Below are 26991 nucleotides of genomic sequence, written 5' to 3'. Positions count from 1 at the left end.
TGCTATTTTAGATGCTTCTGTGTTCCTTATTATATTGTCCTTTTGTCTAGGAAGAAATCATGGGTTGTTCATCTTGATGTCCCCCAGCATGTTCACAGTGCCTGGTGCCTTCCCGGCCCGGCAGACTGGTGGGTTTGGCCAGTGCAGTCCTGAGCAGAGCCTTCCCGGCACTGAGGCTGGAACTGAGGGAGGAGCTGCCTGGAGCTCCGTCTGGGTGTTCTCCGCAGAGGGAGCTGATTGCTCTCCCCTATGAATTACCGTCCACACTGAGAAGCCCTCCGCAGCGGATCTGATGAGTGGGAAAGCTGCCAAAGCAGGGCAGCCAGGCTGGGCCCCCGGGGCACCTGTGAGGTCATCCTTTTGCTTTCTGTTTGAAAAGCTTACTGTGATCACAGTGGAGGTGAGTGGGTGGAACTGGGAGAGACTCTTACTCTTTTCTCTCTCTATATAGATATCAAAAATGTACCCCAGTACCACACGGGGTAATTTGATTCATCCAGGTTGGTAAAAGCCTGCCTCTATTTTCCTCCCAGGAAAAGAAGGAATTTTAAATAGAAACTAAATTCCAAAGTCTTCAGAAACCCTAACCCTCATTCTCAGAGGCACATCTGAGACTTTACTCTCTGGGATAATTGTCGGCTTTAACAAGGAGGTCGGCGTTCATTGAAGCAGAAAGAAAGAGAGCAAGTGAGAAAGTGCAAGTGAGTGATTTGTGCGCAGGTAGAAACATGGCATCATAGAATGTTGGTACACCCAGGACAGGATTTTGAATCCTTAATCTTATTTATTATACTATTTATTATACTATACTATATATATTGTACTATTTACATATGAGACAGTATTATCTTGTCTGCACACAGTATCTCACTTAATGGTGAGACTGGTCGGGACTGGTCTAGATTTTGTGACAGATGACAGTAGTCATCTCGATGTGGTGGCCATGGTCCAGTGCAGTTCACCAGGATTGCAGATGAGAATGGCATGATTCTGTAGAAATGAAAATCTGTTTCAGAGTCATAGGTAATCATTGCATAACAAAATGTGTAACCTTGCTCCTCTCCCTGGCTCTACTCTTCCTCACTCCATACTCCTCTCTTTTCCCCCTGAATTGCTCCCCTGAGAGCTGCAAGGCACATCCTTTCATTATGCAGAACCATTTAGCTCCCTCCAGTTTCTGCTCCCAAACATTCAAACACAGCGTGGGAGTGGCAGACTAAAGAGTAAAGAAACCTGGTTTTTGTTGTAACTCAGTTTCCTGAATCTGTGTAAACACCTGACACTGTTTTAATAGTATTCCTATAGACATTAAGAAAAACAATGTCTTCCATTGGGTCAAATGAACTTCCTTGTCTTTATCGGCTCTGGCCAGTGGCACACTCATTTTGTCAGCAGATTGGCAATTTATGCAGAAGCCACCTAGAAATTGCCTGGGTTATAGGTGCTTAATATATGTTTCTTCAGTGAATGAGTATGAATGCATGCCTACATAATTGTGTGCATAAATTAGGAGCGTATATGTGAGGAACTCCTTGAAGGAGTGAATAACATAAGAAGATGATCTGTGTGTTTTTAGAGATCTGTGTATGAGGAAAACCATTCTAACTTCATTGATAAGACGTGTCTTGAGATGCTTTCCCAGTAATGTTGATGTATTTGCCTTACTCAAGTTCATCTCTTCCATTTAGTTCTCATAACTGACAGCATTGATGTACAAGACAGGACAGGTGATTACTGTTACCGTGTACAACCTTGGCTTTGCTAGAATCAAATTAGCAAATCAACCAGATACTAATCACAAATGGATATATGACTATAAACACATATATCCATGTTACTTGTATTGGGTTAGCCAAAAAGTTCGTTTGGGTTTTCCATAAGATGTTATGGACAACGCCGAACAAACATTTTGGCCAGCCCAATATATGTAAGTCACATGTATATTTGAATTCTAGCAAAACTTAGACTCTATGGATATTTTTTCCACCCATTCCAAAATTCCATCATGCTAATTCTCCTACACTTGTATTATTTTTTAAATAATTAGAGAATTAAGCATTAGTTGACTCATTACCTACAAATTCTTCTGGCTTTTACCAGTGCTGGAGCAGAGCACACAGAGATGTGGTTTATGATTGGTAGATTGGGATTGAGGGCAGTGACTGGGCAGTAGGGTTGACCCCTATGTAAGAAAATCAGCAGTCCTATTCACGATACCACAGGTATCATGGCATATGGTTCTGGTCTAGGCCAATTTTTTGTTTTTAGCTAAAACATCTGATATGGTGAAAAGAAGTATGGCAGAAGATATTGTGGGATCAAGGAAATAGGCAGGTCACAGAGCTAAGATTCTAAGTAGATTCAACAGGGCCATATAGCACTAACTCATAAAATAACTTAGAATTGAAGGAATAAGACCAAGTCCTGAGTAGGAGGAAAGAACTAAAAGAGACCAGGGCTCTGATAGGAAAGCTTCAGTTCTAACAGGGAAATGGAATGTGAATTCAGAACCAAGAATGAGGCTGCTTTAAACTGTCTGGGTCTTTATATAGAGATCTGGCAGAAACGCTACTATCCAGTGGATGTCAGTATGCCCTGTGAGGAAGAACAGACTAATTGTATACCTGGCATGCTAATGGAGATGAAGTTATTAATATATTTCCTGGTTCATCCTCACTGGCTCCAAATTAGTACTCACAGCTGGTTGTGATGAGACAGGCAAGGAATAACATATTCATAACCATTATGGAGTAGTTTAGGCTCTTACACATACTATATGGAATTCTATGTATAAGTACTTGTGCTTATATTTAATGGAATTTAGAAAATGTGAAACATATGGTCCTAAGTGCTGGGGTATAAGATGACTCATTTATAGTAATGCCACTTCATGAATGCACTAAACAATTTTATTGTCTTATGTTCAGAAAGCTATAGAAGTGTTCTTAAAGGGCACAATGGAGATTTTACAGTCTAAGTTTTCAGCTTTTTGTGATGTTCACTGTAGAAGAGTTGGAAAATTCAAAACAGCATAAAGAAATGGATTTTTTAAAACTATAACCCTATCACTCCAAAATGATCAATATTAGCATTGTGGTATATTTTCCCAGTCTTTCTTTCATGTATTATTATATAGCTGCTATGTATTGTTAAGCATTTTTTTCTAATCTGCTACTGTTTTTTACTGAACACTATATCAGGCATTTTCTAGTATTATTAAAACAAATGCACAATCTTATTAATCTTGTTGGCTACAGAACTATCCCTTCATATGGACAGAGGCTTGTTTTCACTCAACCGTTTCCATAGTGTTGAGCATTTAGGGGTTTTCAGTTGGGCAGTATGCCTAACTTGAACATGTTTGGACATAAATAATTTTTTTAATTTCTTAATTTTTTAAGATCAATTTCTAGATTCAGAATTATTTTTATTCAAAGCAAGATGAAGATTTTCTAAGGTTCTTGGTATACATTGAGAAATTGCTTTCTGAAAATGTTGCAATAATTTATATACCAATCAGTAGTATAGAAAAGTGCTCATCTCTTTGTACTGTTGCCACAATTTAAGACTATTACAATTTTGTATTATTTGCTAATTAAATGGGAGAAAATTGGATTTTGTTATTGTTTTGATTTTTACTTATTTGATTATTAGTGAGTTTGAACGCTTTTTATGTATTTTAATCATTTAAATACCATTTTTGTCACTTTTCTATTTATTAACTTTGCTCAGCCGTCAATTGTTAGAAAATGGCCCATGAACAAAGAAGAAGTACAGCTGATTCTCATTATTCATGGTAGTTGTGTTCTATAAAGTTGCCGCAAACACCAGATTAGCAAATACTGAACCACTGCTCCTAGGAGAAATACAGGGCTAGGTTTCTAGGAGCCTCTAGTCATAAGATTTTCATTCACTGATCAATACATACCTTGTTTAGTGTGTTTCTATTTCAAAACACCTTATATAATATTTATTGTTGATTGATTAACATTAAACTCATGGCCAAAAGCACTGTGACTCACGCCCGAACAAAGCTCATTAACACGTGTATAATTTCTCTGTAAGGCACATCACAGCCTTGCACTTAGGAATACTAGAGAACATTTCAGCACTATGCTTTGGGGCCATTTTAAACAGCAAAATGACCAACAAGAAGCCCCAGAGTGCAAATCCTGTGGCACTAAACATACTACGTGAAGGATGCATGTTTACACTAGGAGAGCTGAAACAGAGAGGCAGGCAGTCCCCTTGTTCAGTCTCAGCTGAGAACATGAGGCTACTCAAACTTTTCACTGCTCTGGGCATGTCTGTGAATGACCATGAAAGTGCCATGAGTATTGATTGGAGGTTACAAATAAGTTTCAGCAAGTAGGCAAATTCACAAATACAGAATCCATGAATAATGAGGACTGACTGTATCTTCATATCTTCGTGATCTGGCCACAGATAAATGGTGATAAATATGGGTGAGTAAAGAAATGAATAGACGGATAAATGTAAATCAATTCATGTTGAAGGGAACAAGTAAAAAGAAAAGTGTTCTTTAAATCCTATGATTTTGAAGTATAGACAGGAGTTGCAATACCCAGAGCAAGGAAAGAGCAAAACTGGGAATGGCAAAGCAGGTATGCTGACACCTGAGGAGAAAGAGCAGAACAGGGCAATGCAAAGGGCACCAGCGAGAAGCCAGATGGAGCTGAACGTGAGGCTCATTTGCCAGCTTGTGACCTTGGAGGAAAACCACTCTGAGCCTCCATTGTCTCCTCCACAAAATCAAGATTAAAATATCCTCCTTAGACTAAATGTCCCTTAGGGGTACCTTTTGTCTTTTATTCAGTTACAGCCCTAGGACTTTGCATAATTCCCAAAATGTGCATGTCAGCTATGTCAGATATATATATGTCAGATACTCAATGGCCAAAATGTACCAAAAATGAAAAGAAATATATTTAAAGTTCAGAATATTCTACACTTAAAGTACAGAACAAAGCATTTTCATTGTAAAACACTTGTCATACAGGACTAGTCCCTGCCAATGAATAGTTAACAAACGTCGATCACTCCATTTCAGATGCTCTACTGCTCCATATAAATGATTTATGTGAATTCAAATTATGTGAATGATTTATTAATTTCTTTATTTTTATTTAACAAACATATAGTACTTATTATGCGCCAAGCTTTGTTTAATGCTTGACAAGTGTTAATTTGTTTAATCCTTGTAACAACACTATGCCGTAGGTTTTATTATTAAAACTATTTTATACATGAGTCATAGAGGGAGTAAGTAACTCGTCCAAGGTCACACAGCAAGTAAATGGCAGACCCAGTATTTGAACTAAGTGCTTTGGCTCCAGAGTTCATGGTTATAACCTCTACTTTGTCACAGTGGCCCTGGGAGATTCGAGATAAGGAAACAGGGGTTAAGTAACTGACCTAAGTTAGCAATGAACCTGCTGGTGTGTCTGACTCCAAAGCCTGTGTCATTAGGATTTATAGCTCAAGGCCACTAGCATTCTGGTGATAAAACAGCAGAGGCTTACAATGGTTTACTACCTATGTTGCTTCTAACGGCTTCTAAAACACAAACAACTTGCTTTCTCTCTTCCTGGTTTCTTAATAATGCGGCTAGATTATCATTGCCCTAATTCTAGATTTTTTTCTGAGTCCTGAGAGCAGGTGTTCATGGAATATAAGAAGGAAGAAAAAAGAGTATTAGCCCATTCCGGAACTAAGGAAGGGAGGCAGGATATTGTCAAGATTAACAGCTTGAGCTATGGACTGACACTGTCTGAATTCAGATCAGGCTTCCCTGCTACCGGCTGTGAGGTTTTCGTAAACCACTTCACCTCTCTGGACCTCAGTTTTAGCCACAAAATTGAACAGTTCTACCTATTCAAACCATGCTTGTATTGGTGTGAGGATTCAATGAATTACTACCTATAAAGCAATAAGAAAGGTCCTTGGCACACGGTGAATACACAAATAAAACTTCAATAATAGAAGCAACATTTAAAAATTATCCAAATTTGTCTTTTACAATTTCACCTCTTATGTACTAGTAAGTTTCCAAACTTTGTGATTGCACACCTTTATCATTAAAATTGGCATATGTACAAACATCCTTACTTTCTGTATAGATTATCGAAATGTGTAGCAATAGATTGTAGTAACAGATTGCGTGAAATTTTAAACTAGATGACAGCAACAGTTCACCAAGTCCTGGTTTATCTTTCCCTAATATGCCTAAGCTGCCCTGGGGCACCCTGGATCCTTGTACCCAGACCTCCCCTCCCCAAAGAGTTCTTTGCTCAAAGCTACCTATGGCCTCCTCTAGTCTTTCTTAATTTCAATGACTTGTAAAAGAAAAAGGGGTAACTTCTTCTGTTGATGGAAAGTAATTATATCCATTACCATCTGGGAACAATAATAGTCCCTTAACTCTTCCAAGATTATTCACATACTCAAAAAACATCCTACGTTATCCCTACTGAATTCTTGATCAAAGGCCAGAAGTCTGGGGGTCAAGGCAGGGTCTACCTCAAATTGATTCTGCTTCTCACATTTTTCCTTTTGCCAACTCCCAGCACCAACTCCCTTTGGTGAATGAATTGGTCTGTGGCAGGGGGTGGAGATGAGTATTTTGCTTGTGAAAGTCACTTAAAACTTGGACTTAGCAACATTGAAGACCACATATACATGAGAGGGAGGTCAGGGAACTGGTTAGTGGAAGATGCTGAGAACCAAGATTCCAAGTTTGAGTTCACTCCAGACAATAAAAGAAACATAGTAATCATTGAGAAGTGGTGCTCTTGAAGATAGAAGAGGCTGAATCCTGCTTTTATTAAACACAGTATACTCATTTTGCTCATTTTTTCTCTTCCATCCCAAGGAATATAAAGTCCTAAAATGTAAAAGGAAAAGAAACCTTTTTACACCTTTGCTTCTCCCTTACATAGCCCGAACCTGAGGTCACATTTAGCTTTGGAAAAAATATTTCTTGTAACAACCCATATGTCATAAGAGTAGCATAGGAAAGGGAAAACACAGATCCCAAAAGGAGGACTGTTTCTATACCTCCAGAGGTACCTGAGAATATATATGGATACACACAGTTGACCCCCCATATCCATGGATTCTGCATCTGCGGATTAAACCAATGAATGATCAAAAATATTCAGAAGAAAATTCCAGAAAGTTTCAAAAAGAGAAACACGAATTTGCCACGCTCTGGCAACTATTTATATAATAGTTACATTGTATTTACAATAATCTACGTAGCATTTACATTGTATTAGCTATTATAAGTAAGCTTGAGATGATTTAAAGTATACAGGAGGATGTACATAGGTTATGTGCAAATATTATACTAATTTATATAAGGGACTTGAGTATCCATGGGCTTTGTTTCCATGGGGGGTCCTAGAACCAATTTCCCATGGATACTGAGGGACACCTGTATTCCCTTACATGCCCCATAGATGTGATAGCAAATCGTAACTGGTACCACTCCTGGGGGCTGCCAAAATCATTCCCAAGAACTTTGGACTTATTCTCTCCTTTGGCAAGATGTTTGCAAAGGGAGGTATCTGTGAGCTATGAAGAGACCGAGAGGAACAATGCTATACTTTACAGGAATAAAAATACCTCATGAAGCATTCTCTAGGAAACTCTTTAGTTCATAGGCTCTTTATCGGGAAAATTGTTTCTTTATGTGTTTTGAATATTGCTTTCACATACTAAGTAATAAATAGTTATGATGTAGGTGCTTATGAAATTTTTATTTTGCAAGAATTACAGAGTTTAATAAAAGTAGAACCCTATCAATAAATTCCCCTCATTCATTAAAAAACTATGTATTAAATATATCCCCACACTATTCTAGGTGCTTGGGATATATGAATGAACAAAATAAATAAAAAATCTGTTGGGAGACCCTTGCCAAGAATGCACTGCCCTGTCCCCTCTATACCTGGGCCATTTCTCAGTGTTGAATTTGTAGCAAGCAGCCCTGAAGGATGAGGTAGTGTCTCCTTCCTTCCAGACAAAGAGCAGGCTTGCTTACTGCTTACTAAAAAAACAGTGGGTTCCCAAACTTACCATGCTTTCGGTACAATGCAAACCTACTATACATGTAGCATCTATTTGACCCCTCCACATTGCCCCCATAGAATCTGGGGGACAAGGAGTACCAACAAGAACAAGATGCTCATGCTGCTTGCTGTATTGTGAACAATGAAGTAGTTTGTTTCTGATCCAGAGACTCATGTTTTTGCCCCCATCTGCAAAACGTTAACAAGATAACTCTTTAGCGTCAAGGTAAAATCGTCCCAGAGAAGACAAATCTCTGCCTTCATTCAATTTACATTCTAGCCCATATTGTATCAATTCTATCTTGCTTTCATATTTCAATAAAAATTTAAATCCGGCCTTCCCTGGTGGTGCAGTGGTTGAGAGTCCACCTGCCGATGCAGGGGACACAGGTTCATGCCCCGGTCCGGGAAGATCCCACATGCCGCGGAGCAGTTGGGCCCGTGAGCCATGGCCGCTGAGCCTGCGCGTCCGGAGCCTGTGCTCCACAACGAGAGAGGCCACAACAGTGAGAGGCCCGCGTACCGCAAAAAAAAAAAAAAAAATTAAATCCTCCTTGCTTCCTTCTGCAACTTTTCTCAGGAGCTCATCAACCATGGTTTTTACTTATGTTTAATCACCACTATCAACAAAAAGAGAAAAATTAGATGACTTAGGATATGGATGTTATTATAAAATTTCATAGGAAATTATAAATCTTGTGCAATATGATATTTTAAGGTAAGTAACTACTTTAAGGTGAAGATAACAATTTAAATACTAAGAGACAGAATTGTTTTGTAGATCTATCACTAATGAACTGCTAAAGGCACGAATTTCAATCCTGTTTTTGCCAGAGGTCAATATCAATTAGTGATATATATATATATATATTTTTTTTGGTACATGGGCCTCTCACTGTTGTGGCCTCTCCCGTTGCGGAGCACAGTCTCCGGATGCACAGGCTCAGCGGCCATGGCTCACGGGCCCAGCTGCTCCACGGCATGTGGGATCTTCCCGGACCGGGGCACGAACCCGTGTCCCCTGCATCAGCAGGCGGACTCTCAACCGCTGCGCCACCAGGGAAGCCCCGTCCAATTAGTGATATTTTATCAACAGGATTTCTCTTTCAAACCCGTTTTATAATATTCAGATAACTCTTTCCCTTGCCAGCTACTTGCTTTTTAGAGATGGGTTTACCAACTCATTATTAATGGATTATTTAGAGGTTTATTATGGTGCCAGGGTTTGTTTTTTATGTTAGGTCTAGTGAAATGTAAAATATAGCATATTTCAAATGGTTTGTTAATACAGAAGTTATGTGTACCCTCAAGCCATGAGGGCGATGTGTCCCCTCTTCAGTATATAATGGTTTTTATTGAAAGGTGTCTCTAGAAAATAAAGTGAATAGAAATTAGTGAGGAAGGAAGACACTGACCATGAGGCTTTAGGGGAAAACTGTCAAATGTCATCTTATCATTTAAAATTAAGGAAAATATATTTAGGAAATGTATATGTTTACTTATTTAGCCCATAGTTCAGTTATTCATTCATCGAATTTAGTGACGCAGACATTTATCAAGTGAGTCCTTGGTGCCCAGCTCTGTGCTGTACGCTGAGGGTTCCCCAGGGAGCAAAATGCAGTCGTTGCCCCCTAGGTCCTTACCAGGCAGTTGAGGAGAAACGCACACTCATATTATCTGTATCAAGGCAGCGATGTTCTGGAAATGTGTAGAAAGAGCATTTACCTCATCTTAAGGATTCTATGAAAGTCTTCCTGAAGTTGACATTTGAGCTGAGTCTCAATTTATTTTTCTAGTATTGTTAGATATTGGGTAGTAATTTTATGCCAGACGTGATACTTTAGAGATTTCCTTATTCGAAGTTTTAAAAAGTGTTAAAAACAGACAAGGAGAAGATTATGAGAACTTGAAGAATATGCTCAATCAAAAAATATATATGTTTGTAGAAAAATCATAAAGTTTTTCTTTTCTTTTCTTTTCTTTTCTTTTTTTTGACGTTTACAAGCCTCCCAAATCACTCATTGACAACCAGGAAACAGAAGGCACCTCAGTAACCCCAGCTGCCCCCCTCCCAGCTGCCTTCCCAGCCTCTGCTTTAATCCCAACTCTGCAGCCCTGGATCTCTTTTTGAAATTTAGCATTTCTAACATATGGAGCCAATAATACAGCATTGATGAATTTCTTCCTTTTATGTTTTTAACGATTTGGATTTTTATTGGGGGTAAGTATAATAAAGACTTTTTAGGCCTAAGGGTAAAAAAAAAAAAAAGGTGATTCCAGATTTCATCCTTCCTGGGAAAGTTCAAAGTTCAAGTGTACTATCTTTGACCCAGTGATGTTCTCCAGAATGACTGGCTCTTAGAAGAGTTTTGTTGCTCTTGTTGTTTTAGAGGATTTTGCTTTGTTTTGTTGTTATTATTCAGTGATGTTCTGACCTGGATTGTCAAGATATGTGAGGCTTGATGGGGCTGTATTGTTGGATCAGATGAGATACTGTGTGGGAAAGTCATTGAGCAGGTGGGAAGTGCTGTTTAATCCTTCTAACAGGAGAGGCTCATGGTGGTACTGAGAAAATGTAAAAAGCAGCAAAACAGGTTAGTAGAGCCAAAGAATAGCAAATGTCTCCTTCTGTCACTGTGTGAGCATTTTAATCAAATGACCTGCCTCATGCAGCTTTATTTTGCATTGAGATATTCTATATCCCCAAAATATTTCTCCAGTGGTGGTAATGAATTGCATTGCCCTCTCCGTTGTAAGAGCGTGGGTATTCTGCTGCGGAGCCATATGGTTCCCATTTATTTTAATGTGTCTTTGACATCAGGAGAATTGCTGAGACAGCAGAGGAAAGTGCTTACAACTTGGACTGCAGCCAGAACTGCGAATATTTATGTTTAGTAATGACTACCTTTTTTTCCCAATTAAAGAAACGGTATAGTCTTAAGATGGTATCCATGTTGAGATTTTAATAAAGTGAGAGTTTAAGTTTATATATTTTGGAAATAGCTGTTACTTTAGTAGCAGAGAAATGTATTTCTTAAGCATGAAGTTTTAGGGTTTAATTGCACATATGAGAGATGAAAGGAACAAGCTGGGAAGTAGGTGGTACTTATTTTCTCACTGATAATAAAGAAACACTTTTTGCTTGGTTTAACAGCAATACCAAGATAGTAGTCTGCATATGTGATGCTTTCCATCTGTGATTCCTAAGGCTTTTAACAAAGGTAATTATTTCTGATAATATTCCTGTGAGGTAGATAAACATAATTCTGAAAATACTAATGACTGAGAAATGAAGGTGCCCATTAATCTAATCTGTATAATGGAGATCAGCAAGTTTAGAATTCAGATTTTGATTTAAGTACATTATCTAACAATTTACTATTTTCCAGGTATCAGGATAGGATAATATTTTCTCTAATTCATTAGTAATACTGTATGCTTATAATAAAGAAGCATTCTTTAAAAATGAGAAGACAGTAAAGACCTCAGTAATAATGAATGTTCCATATGTAAATGTTAATATCAGCTCTGTAGAAATCTTAGGTCCCTTGTAAAATTTTAATGTTATCTAAAAGAATATACATAGTGTGAACAGAGAAAAGAGGTGATAATAATGTTGATCACAATTCTGTGAAATTGTTCTCACTAGTAATAAGGTCAGATGGCCAGTTGAATATATGGAACAGGAAAGAAATTTCCCAACTTCAGTCTGTTTGGGGCAGAACTGAACAGAATGCAGGGCCCAGATTTAGCAAAACACTTTAATATTATACTGTCTTTCGAATATTTTGCTTAAGGATTTTAATGTGCAAACTTTAAGTGATGTATCATATAAACACACAATTTATCATATAAAGACCAGAAGGAAGACTTCATGTCAAATATAGAATTAAAACTCCAAGATTCATGATGCCTAGTACTATTTGATGGATGAATTGATGAAAAAGGAAAATTAGAATGAAACTTGGTAGATCGCTCAGTTAGTGGTGCTATTTTAATCTACGGTTTAATCTAAATTTGTTTTAGTTTAACAATTCACCATCCCCAGTATTAACTGCATTTGATGTTGATGGCTAGCGCTAAGTCACATCACGCACATTTTCAGTGGAACAGCAGTTTCATGTATGCAGGAGAGGGTCAGTGCTAAGTCAACTATATATTAAGATTATATAAAAGAGAGAACATGATTTCTTTTTAAAATTTTGTTCTTTCCATTTTTAAAACAATTTTATTGGAGTATAGTTGATTTACAATGTTGTATTAGTTTCAGGAATACAGCAAAGTGAATCAGTTATACATATACATATATCCATTCTTTTTCAGATTCTTTTTCCATATAGGTTATTACAGAATATTGAGTAGAGTTCCCTGTGCTATACACTAGGTCCTTACTAGTTTCTCCCAATTTTTTAATTTCAAGTTTATAACTCCAAACTATTGTATTTATTCCTTTTGTCCTAACAAGTATGAGAACAAAATGACCTCCTCCCTATTTTTTTAGATTACTCACAAGAATTAGGGGGAAAGTGCAGGGGGCACCTTTAATAAATAAAAATGTGTGAATGAAAAACAGCTAGTTCTGAGAAATGACCAACCACTCCTTGTGAGTTAATCATCTTAATTATTTATGACATCAAAGCTGGAAGGTCGAAGCTTGCACTTAATTTTTATATGCTGCTTTCTGAATTTACATCAAAATCCTGGGCAATAAACCTTATTTTTTTTCAAGCTGAGGATTGCAAGTAGATGATTACACTATTAAACCACCCCTATAATTGCAGTGTGCTGAGTGGCCTGGGCTGTAGCTGTCAGGAGAGACTCAGGAGGGAGCTGGTTCCCTCCACGCAGATCTCGTGCTTGCTTGTGTGGACGTAGCTGACAGACTCAGTGGATGACGACGTGACATGAATGTTCATGATCCAAAACAAAGCTTTAGCCTCAAAGCTTTGTTTTTTATATTATTTCTCTTCTTGTTAATTTTTTTTTGCTTAAATGTATATACAATATTTTTACATATCTTGATAGAAAATGTATTATCACACAGTCTTATGTGAGAGGGTTTTTTGTTTTGTTTTTGTAAACTAAGGATTTAACCAAAAGGGTCTCATCTTGAATTATTTCACTCAGAAGCTGCAATGAACAAAAGACATTATTAGTCTCAAAAGTAATCCATTGGTGAATATTTTCATCTTGTTATAGGATGGAAAATACTTATGGTTAAACTACCTAATCTTGTCTACAAATTATAAACCTCGTCCTCTACAGAAGGACTGACATCAGAATGAAGACGACTGGTTCTTATGTATGTCTATCATATTTTATATTCTCCACTCTATTTGCTGCTTTACTAATACATAAATTGGTTGGTTGGTTCGAGATGGGGAAGAATGGCATTTAGGGAGCTGGAGAGACAGATGCACTACAGTTTGAAAAGCATTTAGAGCGATCATTCACACTATAGGAAACCAAATACAAATTGAGACTTGATAACTTGAGCATCACTTCAAGTCAGAGCTACTCTTCCTTGATTTTTGCTTTTGAATGCTGCTTTCATAGAAATAAAGTCAGTAGTAGAAGAAAAACAAGCCGCTGGTTTGCTCTTTGATGGATTCTGACATTTTCTTACACTTAACTGACTGTCTCAGTTCTGATGAAATTTTGGGAAATGCAAAGCACTTCAATTCCAAAATATTGGGAATACCCCAATATTGTCTCTAACATGTTCAGTGTTTGGGAAAGTCTCTTTCTTTCCTTTGTGATTGTTTTTGCCTGCGTTATATCCTTCATAACTGAGTATAAAGTAACATACTGAGTATAAAATACCATAACATTGATTTGGCCATCACTTTATGTTACATACTTAGGGTAATTTGGATTTTGTTCATGATTGGAAGGAAAATATTCCCAATTAGTCTTTACTTTCATTTTGCTTCTCATTTACCCATGCCTTAAGATATTTCCTTCTTATCAGTCGTTTGGAATTGCTCCCACTAAAATGATTTACTACAGCCCTAAGTACCTTACCTGAGCAAAGTAACAAAATAAACACAACTGGGGCAAATATATTTGAGAAGCTTGAGAATGTGACTTAAAGGAATAAAAGGGGACAATTAGAACAAGGAGGGATTGCTTTTGATAGCAAAATTGCCTTCATTTTCAAAGGAACTATTCCTATGTTTCTTGGTTACTAGATCCATTTTCACTCCTTACTTGTGGTTAAGATTTGAGACCGTGTGTGTGACACCATGATCAAGAGGGGCCAACCTTGACAATCACGTCAAGCTGGAGAAGATGTGAAAATATGGTCACAGGAAATTTTCAGAAGTCACTTGTGAAGGCTGAGGACATTTTTTTTTAGTCTTAATAATTTTAAACATTGGAAATTGATATAATATCTAAGCTGTTATGCTAATTTCTATGCAAAATATTTTCTGATGAAACTGGATTTTCTGTTTGAAAGCTAGTTTTCATGCATGATTTCGTAACTGATTTGATCTTGATTTGTTCTTCAAAAGGTAAGAAACAACATGCATACTTTCAGAGCCCCTGACTAATTTGGTCTGTATGATGCAGAAACACAAGTTTTTATTGCCCAGGATTTACCAAGATAAACAAATTAATTTCAGCAATCTTACTTTTCTTCTACGGAATTTCCCCCAAAAAAATGAAAAGTAGACTCAAAATATTGACTTACAAATCACCTGGTATTTTCCTTTTGAGCATAGCGCATAGAAGTATGCTATTAACTTCAGACCCAAATGGTAGAGTTACTATTTTCCACAATTTACCCCTTGTTTAGCATCAGACTGGACCATAAACTCTCAACCTCCACGTGCCAACTTTAGTGCCAAAATACATAGTTCTGTTTACTGCTTTCTGCCTTTCCAGCTATACCAGGGCTTTGCTGATAGCTGTTGACACTAAAAGAGCCAGGTGTGCCTTAGGAGGGTAACTAGATTCCTGCTCAAGCATTGGCCCCAGAGTGGCTGCACTATGGCTTCCATTTTTTCTTAAGTTATTTTATTGAAGTGTAGTTGATTTACAATGCTGTGTTAATTTCTGCTGTACAACAAAGTGATTCAGTTATACATATATATATATATATTCCTTTTCATATTCTTTTCCATTATGGTTCATCGCAGGATACTGAATATAGTTCCCTGTGTTCTACAGTAGGACCTTGTTGTTTATCCATTCTCTATATAGTAGTTTGCATCTGCTAATCCCAAGTGGCTTCCATTTTTAATCCACTCTGATCATGAACTCTTTATTATAATGTATGGTACAGCTTATTTTATTTTATCTACTTACATTCTGACCCTGCCATTGTGAATTAGTCAGTTTCTCAACTCTCTTCTTCACTTATTTTTAAAAGCATTTTTTAAGGTTGGATAGCTTCTTCAGATGGCTAATGTCAGTTACTCTGTGCTTTTTATTCCTTTAATTTACAAGGGTCAATATTATCTCCATAATATGTGATCATTTTACAGCAACACCAGTATGCCCTGTTGTACCACCATAATGGTGGTCCCAAAAGCTGTGTCCCGGGCAGGATATATAGTACTGTTGCATTTAGACACTTCTGCTTCAGGATGGTAATGGTGAATGGGATAAAAGAAGAGGAGCTGAGAGGCAACAAAAACTTAGCCTTGTGTATGAAAACAGACTAGTTCTTTTTCAAAGCAGTAATGAAAGCCACCTTCTCCTTCTTCTTTCTTCTTGCTCTTGACCTCACGGTAGTAAAATGAACCCTGAACTCTGTAGAGACACAAAGTTGAGTTCAATCATTCTGTAAAGGGCACAAATTACTAGGTAGATATATCAGGGAGGTTTCAGATTCCCTAAGGCACATGTGCTGAGTGAATTTAATCTGTTTTTCCCAGGCTTGACGAACACAGACTCCTTTTTGATAACTTCATTCTGTGATGTTAGTCAAATCGGGGCCTGGAGGCAGGAGATAGCCCACAAGAGCCCATTCTGGGACTCCAATTCAATCATCAGAAGAGAGACGTGAGTGGCTCCTAAGTTTTGGAAAGCCACACTTGAAATATCCTTCCTAAGGCTGATCTTGTGGCATTTCAAAGCCTTCCTCTTAAATATATCCCATAGGCTTTTTGATCATTGTCTCTACAGTGCTATTTATAACATGCAAGTGCTAAAACAAGTATCAGCACATGTTTGAATTATAAACCCTAGTGGGTAGGAGGAAGCACTAATCCTAGTGCACTTTGACGGTTAGAAATGCCAAGAGCCCAGGTAAAGGGCTTCTGCTCTCTGCAACTATTGTCTTCTTCCAAGCCTTGGAAAAACATCTCTTAACTGTCTTTTGGGGAAAGTGTAATCTGGCTTTTGGTGAAAGGATGGTACAATAGATTCATCCAGAAGGTTGAAGTTTTTTTTTTTTAAATAAATTTATTTTTGGCTGTGTTGGGTCTTTGTTGCTGCGCGCAGGCTTCCTCTAGTTGCGGCGAGCCGGGGCTACTCTTCAGTTCGGTGCGCAGGCTTCTCATTGTGGTGGCTTCTCTTGTTGCGGGGCGTGGGCTCTAGGTGTGCGGACTTCATAAGTTGTGGCATGTGGGCTCAGTAGTTGTGGCGCCCAGCCTTATTTGTTCCGTGACATGTGGGATCTTCCTGGACCAGGGCTTAAACCCATGTCCCCTGCACTGGTAGGCAGATTCTTAATCACTGCTCCACCAGGGAAGTCCATGAAGAATTCTTATAATCTAAAAATACAGGTACAAAATCTAAGTAAATTTTTTAAAAGGAAATTTGTCTAGAGTACTATGAATTGTCTAAAAAATAAGTAATAAAATTATCAGAGGTGTTTATAGTAATTGTTTTAAATGAGTACATTAAAATGTTTTTATTTCATTTGTAAATTATGGCCTTGAAAGATAATGTCTTCAGGGTATCATTTGTATGATACTAAGAGTAAATTAGGTTGAAAGTTATCACCCAAAAAGCAGAGTCTCTAGCCTGCTGTAAGGTGGTGACGGATGAGGCTGTCAGATAGGGTAGCAGATTACTGGGCAGATTATTGAATTTTGCTTTTTACAGTGATCTTTTACATTTTGACAAATTCTTCTCTGTTTTGAGATGATTTAAACATACAGTTATGAAGCAGATCAGAGCTTCTAAAGCTAAGTTGAAAATTGTCACTGCTGCCAGGAGTACAAGTATTTTGCCGTGAACGTGTACATAAATAAATGGGAGAACTACGTACATGCTTGAAAGCATTTGCTTCCTGGCAATCTCTTCTGGAGAGGTAAAGCAATAAAGAGGAGAGAAAGTTGGGAAAGCTAAATTCTTGCCCAAATGTCCTACTTCTCTTGCTTTGTAATCTTTTGAGTCTGTTTCTTCTGTCTGAGTTTCTCATCACTGGAAGTGGAAGTTCCATACAGGCAGGGATCACCATCTGTTTTTTTCACCAGTATGTCCAATCATTTAGAAAGTGCCTGGCATATAGTAGGCCCTTGGTTTATATTTATCGAATTAGTAAATCCTTGAAATGAGATGTATCATAGCACCTCTCTGTATTTGGCTTGAGAGTTTTATGGGGGAAAAATGAGATAAATGAACTTGAACCCCTTGAAAGAATATTCTTATATAAATCCAAAGTGATGCTGTATTCACTTTTCCTTCATTGCTTATACTGCCTTCCAAATAGAAATCATCTTTGGTCTACAAATAACAAATTTTGGGAGGATGTGGAGAAAAGGGAACCCTTGTACACTTTTGGTGGGAATGTAAATTGTTGCAGCTACTGTGGAAAACAGTATGGAAGTTTCTCAAAAAAAAAAAACTAAAAATAGAACTACCATATGAACTGGGTATATATCCAAAAAAACCAAAAACACTAATTTGTAAAGATACATGCACCCCAATGTTTATAGCAGCTTTATTTATAATAGCCAAGGTATGGAAACATCCTAAGTGTCCATCAACAGATGAATGGATAAAGAAGCTGTGGTATATATATATGATGGACTACTAGTCAGCCATAAAAAAGAACAAAATTTTGCCATTTGCAGCAACATGGATGGACTTGGAGGGCATTATGCTAAGTGAAATAAGTCAGACAGAGAAAGATAAATACCATATGATATCACTTGTATGTGGAATCTAAAAAATACAGCAAATTAGTGAATATAATATAAAAGAAGCAGACTCACAAATATAGAGAACAAACCAGTGGTTGCCAGTGGGGAAGGGGGGAGGGACAATAAAAGGATGGGAGAGCGGGAGGTATAAACTATTGAGTGTAAAATGGGTGCAAGGATGTATTGTACAACGCAGGGAGTATAGCCAATATTTTGAAATAACTGTAAATGGGAAGAAACATTTAAAAAGTGTATAAAAATAAAACAATTTTTAAAAAGAGATATACAACCCCCCCAAAAAAAAGTCATCTTTGGAGTCTGCAACAGTTGACATCTACCAGAAGCAATGGGACACCAAATCTCAGCCTTGTTCAGCTCCCTTAGCATGACCTCAGCTGTCTACTGTGAAATGATGGTTAAAAGACTGGGCTCTTGAATAATGAATCCCAGTTTCACCACTAGTTATATGACCTTGGCCATGTTATTTAACCTTTGGTGGATTGGTTTCCTCAAATGGAGACATGGGTAATTTCAACACAAGGAGTTATAAGGATAAGATGAGATAATTCATGTAAAGTTCTCTGCATAGTCCATAAATGTTAGCTCATATATGTATTTTTTTACGTCCAAGGAGTCCATTGTTTCTTTCTGTCTGTTTCATTCATTTCTTTCTTCATGAAAGAAATAACTCAAATTCTGTAAGACTGGGTTACTTCACTACAAAATAAAAAGACTGGGCTAGATGATGTCTAGCATGTCTTCCAACTCCAAAAGGTCAGGATTATAATGTGTAGCTCTCTTTCCCCTCAAATACGGTGTGTATCTCAACCTTCCATGGTGCTCTGTGCATCTTGATTTCCCTGTAACTAGTAATAAAGGTTCTGATATATCTCATGACGTTTTCAATTTTCTCAGTGTATACTTGGATTAAAATCCCACTGTCTATAATGTTATTTACTGGAGTTTTCATCAAATGAAAGCTTGGTTAGATTTAGGTTATAAAAATACCTAAATGGTGCCTTTGAGCCTTTTTTGGTGTACATTTTTACTGCTTTTTGGAATTTTCTAAAATTTAGAAACAGACATGTTTTTCATGCCAGATGCCTTCCATATCAAAATAAGAGCCAAAGCGTTCGTAGTTTGTGTCTTTTCTGATTATAGTATGCTACGGCTCATGTGAAAACCATAAAAGTAAAACGTAAAAGTTTAGGGGAAATGAGAAATTAAATTGTGCCACGGATCCAGACTACTGGCAACTTTCCTAAAAGTTTGCTTAGACCACCATTATAGAAGGACTTAAAAGTCTAGTCTGCCACAGCTGGAAGAAAATAGAGGAGAGGAAAGAGAAACCGGTGCCAACTCTGAGAGACCACATTTTTAGTGTCTCCCAGCCAGACAAGGTTGCCCATAGACTGAAGATCATCAAGTGGCAATTTCTAATTCTTCGCCTCCTCTGAAGACTGCTGCCCTGGCTGTTCACTGAACTGTCTCTTTCCCTTTCAGCTTCCTCCATCCTTAAAAGGGAGAAGCGGCTGAGGACAAAGAATGTGCATTTCAGTTGCGTCACCGTGTACTACTTCACCAGGAGGCAGGGCTTCACGAGCGTGCCCAGCCAAGGCGGCAGCACCCTGGGCATGTCTAGCCGTCACAACAGCGTGCGCCAGTACACCCTGGGCGAATTTGCCAGAGAGCAGGAGAGGCTCCACCGCGAGATGCTGAGAGAACACCTCAGGGAGGAAAAGCTGAATTCTTTAAAGCTAAAGGTAAAAAAACCTTAGATGCTCACTTTTTTTTTTTTTGCCAAACCCCCATCCTTACCTCACTTTGGTTGCATTAACCATTTTCATATTTAGATCCACAGATTAAACTGGGCATTTTCCACAACAGACTGTCTGCTGAGGCTTTTTTAAAGCAAAAACAGTATGGTGGCCTGAAAGCAGTGTGGAAAACTTACCTGACATCGTTTACTTATTCATCCTATGAATATTTCTTTAGATCCTAGACCCTGTGCTTGGGCTGGGACTATGTAGTATGAAACATAGACGTGATTCCTTTTCTCCTGGGACTTACGAATCAATAGGAAAGATAAATATTAATCATGTAGACAAAATAAAATCACATCTTCGTGAAGTGCTATGAAGGGGAGTTGCAAGGTGCTATGAAAGTAAGTAACAGGGAATTGATGTGGTCCAGAGGTCAAGGAAGGCTTCCTCAAGGAAGTGATGGTCGAACTGAAATCACACATAGACAGGAAGGGTTGGCGAGAGTGGTTCAGGTGACAGGGAGAGCTGGAGCTGCCTCATGGCAGGAGGAATCATGGTGAACACACAGAGCTAGCATGGCTGGAGCAGAGATGAAGAAAGTAGAATAACGTGGTGGGTGATGGTGGTGGTTGGGCTTTGTAAGTCTGGTTGAGGCATTTTTTTCCTCTTCATCCTGATGCCATCAGAAGTCGTACAGGAGTCTTAAGCATGGGGTTGGGGGTGGCAGGGTAATGTGATTCAGTTCATGCTATGATGTGAGGATAGTTTCGGGGCAGGGGCAGCCATGTTGGGGGAGCTTATGGAGTCAGACCAGGTAAGAGGCTATTACAGTGGTCCAGGAGAGAGATGATGGTAGGTTAGATTAGACTGATGGTAGAGAGAGGAAGAGAGATGGACAGAGGGAGTAATTTAGGAAATAAAATCGACAGTCTTTGATGATGGGTTGGATTAGGAAGGGAAAGAGGGGGACTGTCAAGAATGACTCCTGAATTTCTGGCTTGCAAAACTAAATGGGTTGTGGGTGATATTACTTTTCTCAATAACGAGGATATGACAAGAAATCCAGGAAGAGAAGCAGGTTCAGGCCGGGGGTGGGGTGGGGTGGGGGCTGTGCCGTGGTGGCTATATAATGAGATCATCTCTATATAATGAGATCATTTTTGGAGATACTGCTTTTGAGAGGCTTTTGAGTTATCAAAGTGATGTCTGGGAGAGGTCCAGGTGGAGATAACTCTCGTTGTGCCACCTTAGAGATTAACTGGAGAGAAACACAGCTCAGAAAACCTTTTCCTCAACCGGAGACACTCTTTATGTTTGTATTGAGCCCTCAGCCTGTCAATATGTAGAAAATGCTCTCCCATCATTATCTAATGAAAAAGGAAATCTTTCTTAGGAAATCCAGAGTGCTAAACATAAAGGATCACAGGTTAAATAGCAGAAGCACCATAAGCACATCTGTGTTACCTGTACCTTTAGTTTCCAGTATGAAGTCAGTTGGCAGAGGTGTGATGTGTGTTTCGAAACACCTTGTTTTTATGTATTTTGCAGTGTATGCATGTGCTTTGTTCCCAATTTACAAGAAGGCAGTTGCTTAAGTGAGGCTAGACACACCTAGCCTAAAGTGTGTCTTATATTTCCTTTGGTGGTATTTTTGACAGATTTCAACGAAAGTCTCTTAAGATTTTTTGGTAGCAAGACACTGTTACTGTTGTTCTCCACGATTGCTTTGCATGTAGCCGAATTTAATGATAATGCTCAGATTTGCTTCTGAAATCCACCCTCTGCCTTTCTCACCCGCTGCAAACCAACTCTACCCCCTACCCAAAGGGTGAAGTCATTCTCCAGATTCAAATATTGGCAGAACAATAGGGATGGCTGCTATTCATTAAGTGATTTTTATTTGCCAGGCATTTTATAAACATTATTTAACCCTAACAAAACCCCACTGGTAGGTAAATTATGAGACCATGTGTACAGCCGAAGAAGAAGAAGCACAGAGATGTTAAGTAACTGGCTCACTCAGTAGAAAACTGGTTTTGTTATCCTGTTCCTTACTATTCTAAAATTAATTGATTGTTCCCTATAGGTGTTGGGAAAGACAATCTCTGTACCTATAGGGAGTTGTCCCTTTCTGGGGTTTGGTACTGTGTGCAGTGGTTTTTTAACAGCTGGGGGACTGTAATTCTATCTGAGAGAAGATTTATTGTGGTGACCTTTGAAGCACATTGTACATTCCATGACTATTAGGGGGAGCTACACACCTGCAGGCTCCTTCCTCCATACCAGGCAATGATATATTCTGATACTATAATTTGTATTCAGTTACTTCTACCCTTTTATTTTTAACACGCTAAAGAAGAAGCAAAAAAGAGGCTTCTATTATTGATTCACTTTTGTCACTGTGCTTAGTTTTGGAAGTTGGGAAGACATTCATCCGAGTGGGTGTCATGTCTTGGTTTGTCATTGATAACCGAAAACATGCAGCTTTCCCTTTTGGTGAAGATATAAACAAAAGGCATTTGGACATCATCACTCCTTCCAAATGAATATCAAGCAAAAAGATAATGGGATTCTAAGGTGATCTGATCTAAGTCTCACTATACTGAAAGTATTCAAAAACTCGGAAACACATGTCACATAAAACGAATGAAAGATCACGGCAATGTGGACTCACTGGCTGAAAAAATCTGAGGGGAATTAATGAAGGAAAACATATATTTTAATTGTGATTCCTCTAGTGTATTAACTTTTATGAGTTTTTAAATATCATTGACTATGCTTGTCTAAGGTTTAACTACCCCAAATCTAACATTAGCTATCCAAAAACATTACCTATCCAAAAATTTCACTCCGATACTTGAAATTTCACTTTTAATGTGATGTTTGTTTTGAAATATACCTCTGGCATAAGCAACGAAATGTGACTAAATTGATTCCATTTTTTGGCTGGAGCAGCAAGAGAGGGTCAGTAGCTGAGAGAGGGGTCCAAAGAGGAAAGGGAGGATTATTAAAGACAAACTTTGCCACTTCGGTTTTGCCTGGAGGTGGCCCTCTGTGGGTGACAGCGAACTGCCCATTGAGTAAGGAAAGAGAAGGCAGCATCTGACAAAAAACATTTTCCAAAGCTCTCAGCATCAAACTTTTCCCTAAGCCCTTGCTAGGAAACTCATTGGACTTAGAACTGGGTAGTTTCCTTCCTACTTACTTCAGAACCAACAGCCCCAGAAGAGTAAGAAGTTTCTCTTTCCATTCTACCTGTGCGTCTTTCCAGGGTGTCTCTCTAGGTTCTAAATAGTGAGCCCATTTATATAACAACACCTCCTACCATGGGGCCTTCATAGTGAAAGGTTAGTAAAAAGAACACAGACACGCATCTTGATGTTTCTTGATGTTTCCTTGGAAGCAAATAAGATAGAAATTTAGCTCTTCATTGTAAAATGTCTTCTTATTTAGTGATTCATCTCTTAATCAAATTATGAGTTAAATATATTAAGAAATAATATATGCAATTAGATTTGTAGAACAAATCCAATTTTATTTTGGGGGTTCAAGTGTGTCTTTTTTGTTGTTGGCATTGGTGTTCCAAACATTGCCTAGAAACAATTAATAGAGAAAGCTTATTGAATAAAGTGCATGTTTCTAGAAGAAATAACTAGCTTTAGATTTCTAAATTACAGAGCACAGTACTTTTTCCCTGTCAAGCCCATTCAAACATGTTGTACTCTTCACAGTAATCAATGCAGTCATCTTAATACTATACCTTTTTCCAAATTAAGTACTTAGATTTCATCATCTGCACCACATTGTTGAACAATTACATTAGACTTTATTCCCATTTCACATGGGTCTGTAAAATGCATTAGGCGGCTATTTGTATGTTTCAAGAGAGCCTTGGCCTTCCAATTGCCTCTGGGGTTATATCTTACTGGATTCTACTACCTTGGTGTAGGAAATGTACCTTAGCTTTCACAGCTTTCACTGGACTCTCTTTCTCAATGTTTTTTCAACATTGATTGTTTTTCCTCTCCTTTCTAAGATCAAGCCTTTCTCTACTCTTGTACTATTTCCAGAGGCTTTCCAAAGTTATACAGTTTTCTCATGTGTTCCTTGACTAATGCTTGGTGGTTTGCTGTCTTTCTTCATAAAAAAAGTTACCAGATGGTGACTCTTCCTTTAAGGAGCAACCTTGAAAATATCTCTATCTAAATAAATCTCCTTCGCCCCAAATCTTAGATTTATGACTGTGTGTTATTCATTTAGAAATTTACCTGTACAATATTATAATTCTTCCTCTTCACCCCCAGCCCTGCCCCTTGTATCCTCTTAAGAGTCTTGTGATTTAACTAACCTACGGGTAAAGTTCTTAAATACCTAGGAGATAGGAGGGATTAGAGGTTTGTGAGAGGTGGTTGACACCGAATATCTCTAACCTATAGTTTCAAAATTTGGGGATGTGGTTTTAACTATTTCCTTATACCACAGTTCTTATTAGACGGGTCAGAATCTGCTGATCTTGGTAGTCTTAAGCGTCACTTATTCCTACAGAACTTCTTTGTCAGCCTCTGTAGACATTACTCAGGAGCATACGTAGTACCAGTGCTTCCAGAATGCATCCCTCAGTGGAGGCCTGCTCCAACACTGAATGCAAAACTTTGATTTCCATTTGCCATGTCACATGTACAGCCTATTTTGACAAGAACAGAGAAGACACACCTAACCAAAATGATGCATCCTGAGAGACTGGGCTTCAGCCCTGAGCAAATGCAATGTATTTAAGAATAGGTTCTTTCAAAACATTGCTGGCATTTTCATTTAAATGGAAAACTTAAGCATATGTAATCACATCTCTACATTCTTCCTGTACAGTAAACATTGATCTTCTTTTCTTATTGAGGAGAAATCTGTTGAACTGATTCTCCTGATTAAAATATGGGGTTCATGCAGTGGTGCGCTGTAGCCAGCTTGTAAAAATTCTTCGCTAAAGAGGATTGTCTCATCTCTTCCCCATGGTAGCTCAAAATCACCCACGATGGGAGTATTCACACCGTGCGACTTGCCAAACACAAAACTAACAGCACAATTAGACAAACAAATTCGACAACAAATTAGAAACACCCCTCCCTTTTTTTTTAAGAGACCCAGTTGTTAAATATTTATCAGCACACTCTTGGATTCATTTAGCTTATTAGCTGCCGCTAAAAGAGACAAAGTTTCTCTGAACCAGAAGGGAGGATAAAGGAATGTATGAAAAATTTATATGTCTTATTGTTGATATTATCATCTTTTCTGGTGACTTTTGGGGTGATATGTAAACCAAAGACTCATTGTAAATTCAGGTTGTAGAAATATTTATTAGCTGACAAAACAACCTAACATTTCTGGTTCTTCAAGGACATGATTAATCTGGTTCCAATTTGCCACCTGCAATTAACAACTAATGAGCCAAAGAATTATACTATAAGATTTGACTGAGTATCAAAATGATATGAATGTTTTACTTCAGTTTGCCAGAGACCTTAATGACCAGGTTATCTATCCAGCTCGTAGCATGTAACCAGGAACTCCTTTCATCAAATACATATCGTGTGTGTATTTGCATATAAAATGCAGATTTGTATATCCAGCCTCTTACTATACATCTCTGGCAACCCAAAGCACACTGATTTTTAAATTTTATTGTAGCATAGTTGATTATGGTTACCAAAGAGGAAAAGGAGGGAGGGATAAATTAGGAGGTTGGGATTAACATATATACACTACTATATATAAAAGCACACTGCTTTTTGAGAAAGCCAATTCCATTTTGTAGCTGTAAATTGTTAGAAAGCTCTTCTTTCTGTTGATCAAACTGCTATCATCTAATTATACCTTTTGACCCTAATTCTGGCCTCTAAGGATGTAGAATAAATCTTGTCCCAGTTCTCCAAACTCCAAGTGTTTGAAAGCAGTGTTGATGGGCACGCAAATATTTGATAATAGGCTATATGGATGGGCTCCATGTGTCTCTGTCCTATAAGATTAAACATCCCTAGTTCTTTTCACTAATCCTGCTGTTTTTCAGACACTTTATGGCCTTGGTTACCTTCTTCTGGATATAATGCTATTTATTTATGTCCACCTCAAAATAATGGTACTTAATCTGGACATTGTACTCCTAGTGAGATTTGTTCAGTATGTTACATTACATTCTCCCAAGTTGTGGATACTCTATCCACAGTATACACTAAAGGTACAGTAGCTTTCTGGACCTTAATCAATTTTTTTGTTCATATTATGCTGGTGGTAAGTAAAACAACAGACAAAAAACAAGCAAGCAAACACACAAAACCCGGGTAAATCAGGTCTGCATCATTACATAAATTAAAACTTTTTAACATCTCCTGGGCAAGAATCCTCTTTAGTGCTAGACATGGTGTACAGAGAAGGATCAACAAAGTTTTGTTTTTTATTTTAATGAACCTAATCTTGTCATCTGAAGATGCGATTAGCCTGCCTTTTAGTTATTCATCCAATATATTATTAAACAAGACAGGGCCAAGTTCATGATACCTTCTCAGAGTAGTGACCCTCAAGAGGAAAAGGGGGAGACTTTCCTGTCACCACCCCACAGCGACCTCCCTGGAGATTCCTTGCCGGGTGGGTCACTGCTGCCGATAGGATGTGTAGGTGCCACACCCCTCATTGGTGGTGCAAAGGAGCCGAGCATCGCTGTTCTTTGAAACATTTTCAACGTTTCATCTAACTAAAAATCCATGCATTCAACCATACCCTTATTAATCATCTTGTATCCCATCCTTCCATGTACAGAACATAAGAAATTTTGTCAGAGAATCTCAAGACTAGATCACTGGTTTTCTAATTATGTTCCATGGGGTCAGGGCTCTGGGTGCCTCACTCTTGCTTTTGTCTGTTTTATATGTTAAGATTCTTCATGGGCTTTAATTTGACAAATGGACATTTTCTCCCTAGTGAGCCCAGGCAACAGTCACTGTTCCCTCTTTTCACATATACAGACCATCTGTTTAACTCATCTTT

General features: G+C 38.1%; 1 protein-coding gene across 1 annotated transcript in view; it reads left to right on the top strand.

The window, feature by feature from the left end:
• CSRNP3 (cysteine and serine rich nuclear protein 3) overlaps window positions 1-26991 on the top strand; it is a 69140-nt gene that overhangs the window by 31190 nt on the left and 10959 nt on the right. The window contains exon 2 of the mRNA XM_024736000.1: window positions 19697-19956. Coding sequence (XP_024591768.1) covers window positions 19697-19956 — 260 coding nt within the window. The remainder of the gene's footprint in view (window positions 1-19696; window positions 19957-26991) is intronic.

This window comes from Neophocaena asiaeorientalis, unplaced genomic scaffold (genome assembly GCF_003031525.2).
Source record: "Neophocaena asiaeorientalis asiaeorientalis breed wild unplaced genomic scaffold, Neophocaena_asiaeorientalis_V1.1 scaffold72, whole genome shotgun sequence".
In the NCBI taxonomy this organism is placed as follows: Eukaryota; Metazoa; Chordata; class Mammalia; order Artiodactyla; family Phocoenidae; genus Neophocaena; species Neophocaena asiaeorientalis.
This window is presented reverse-complemented; position numbering and strand designations above follow the sequence as displayed.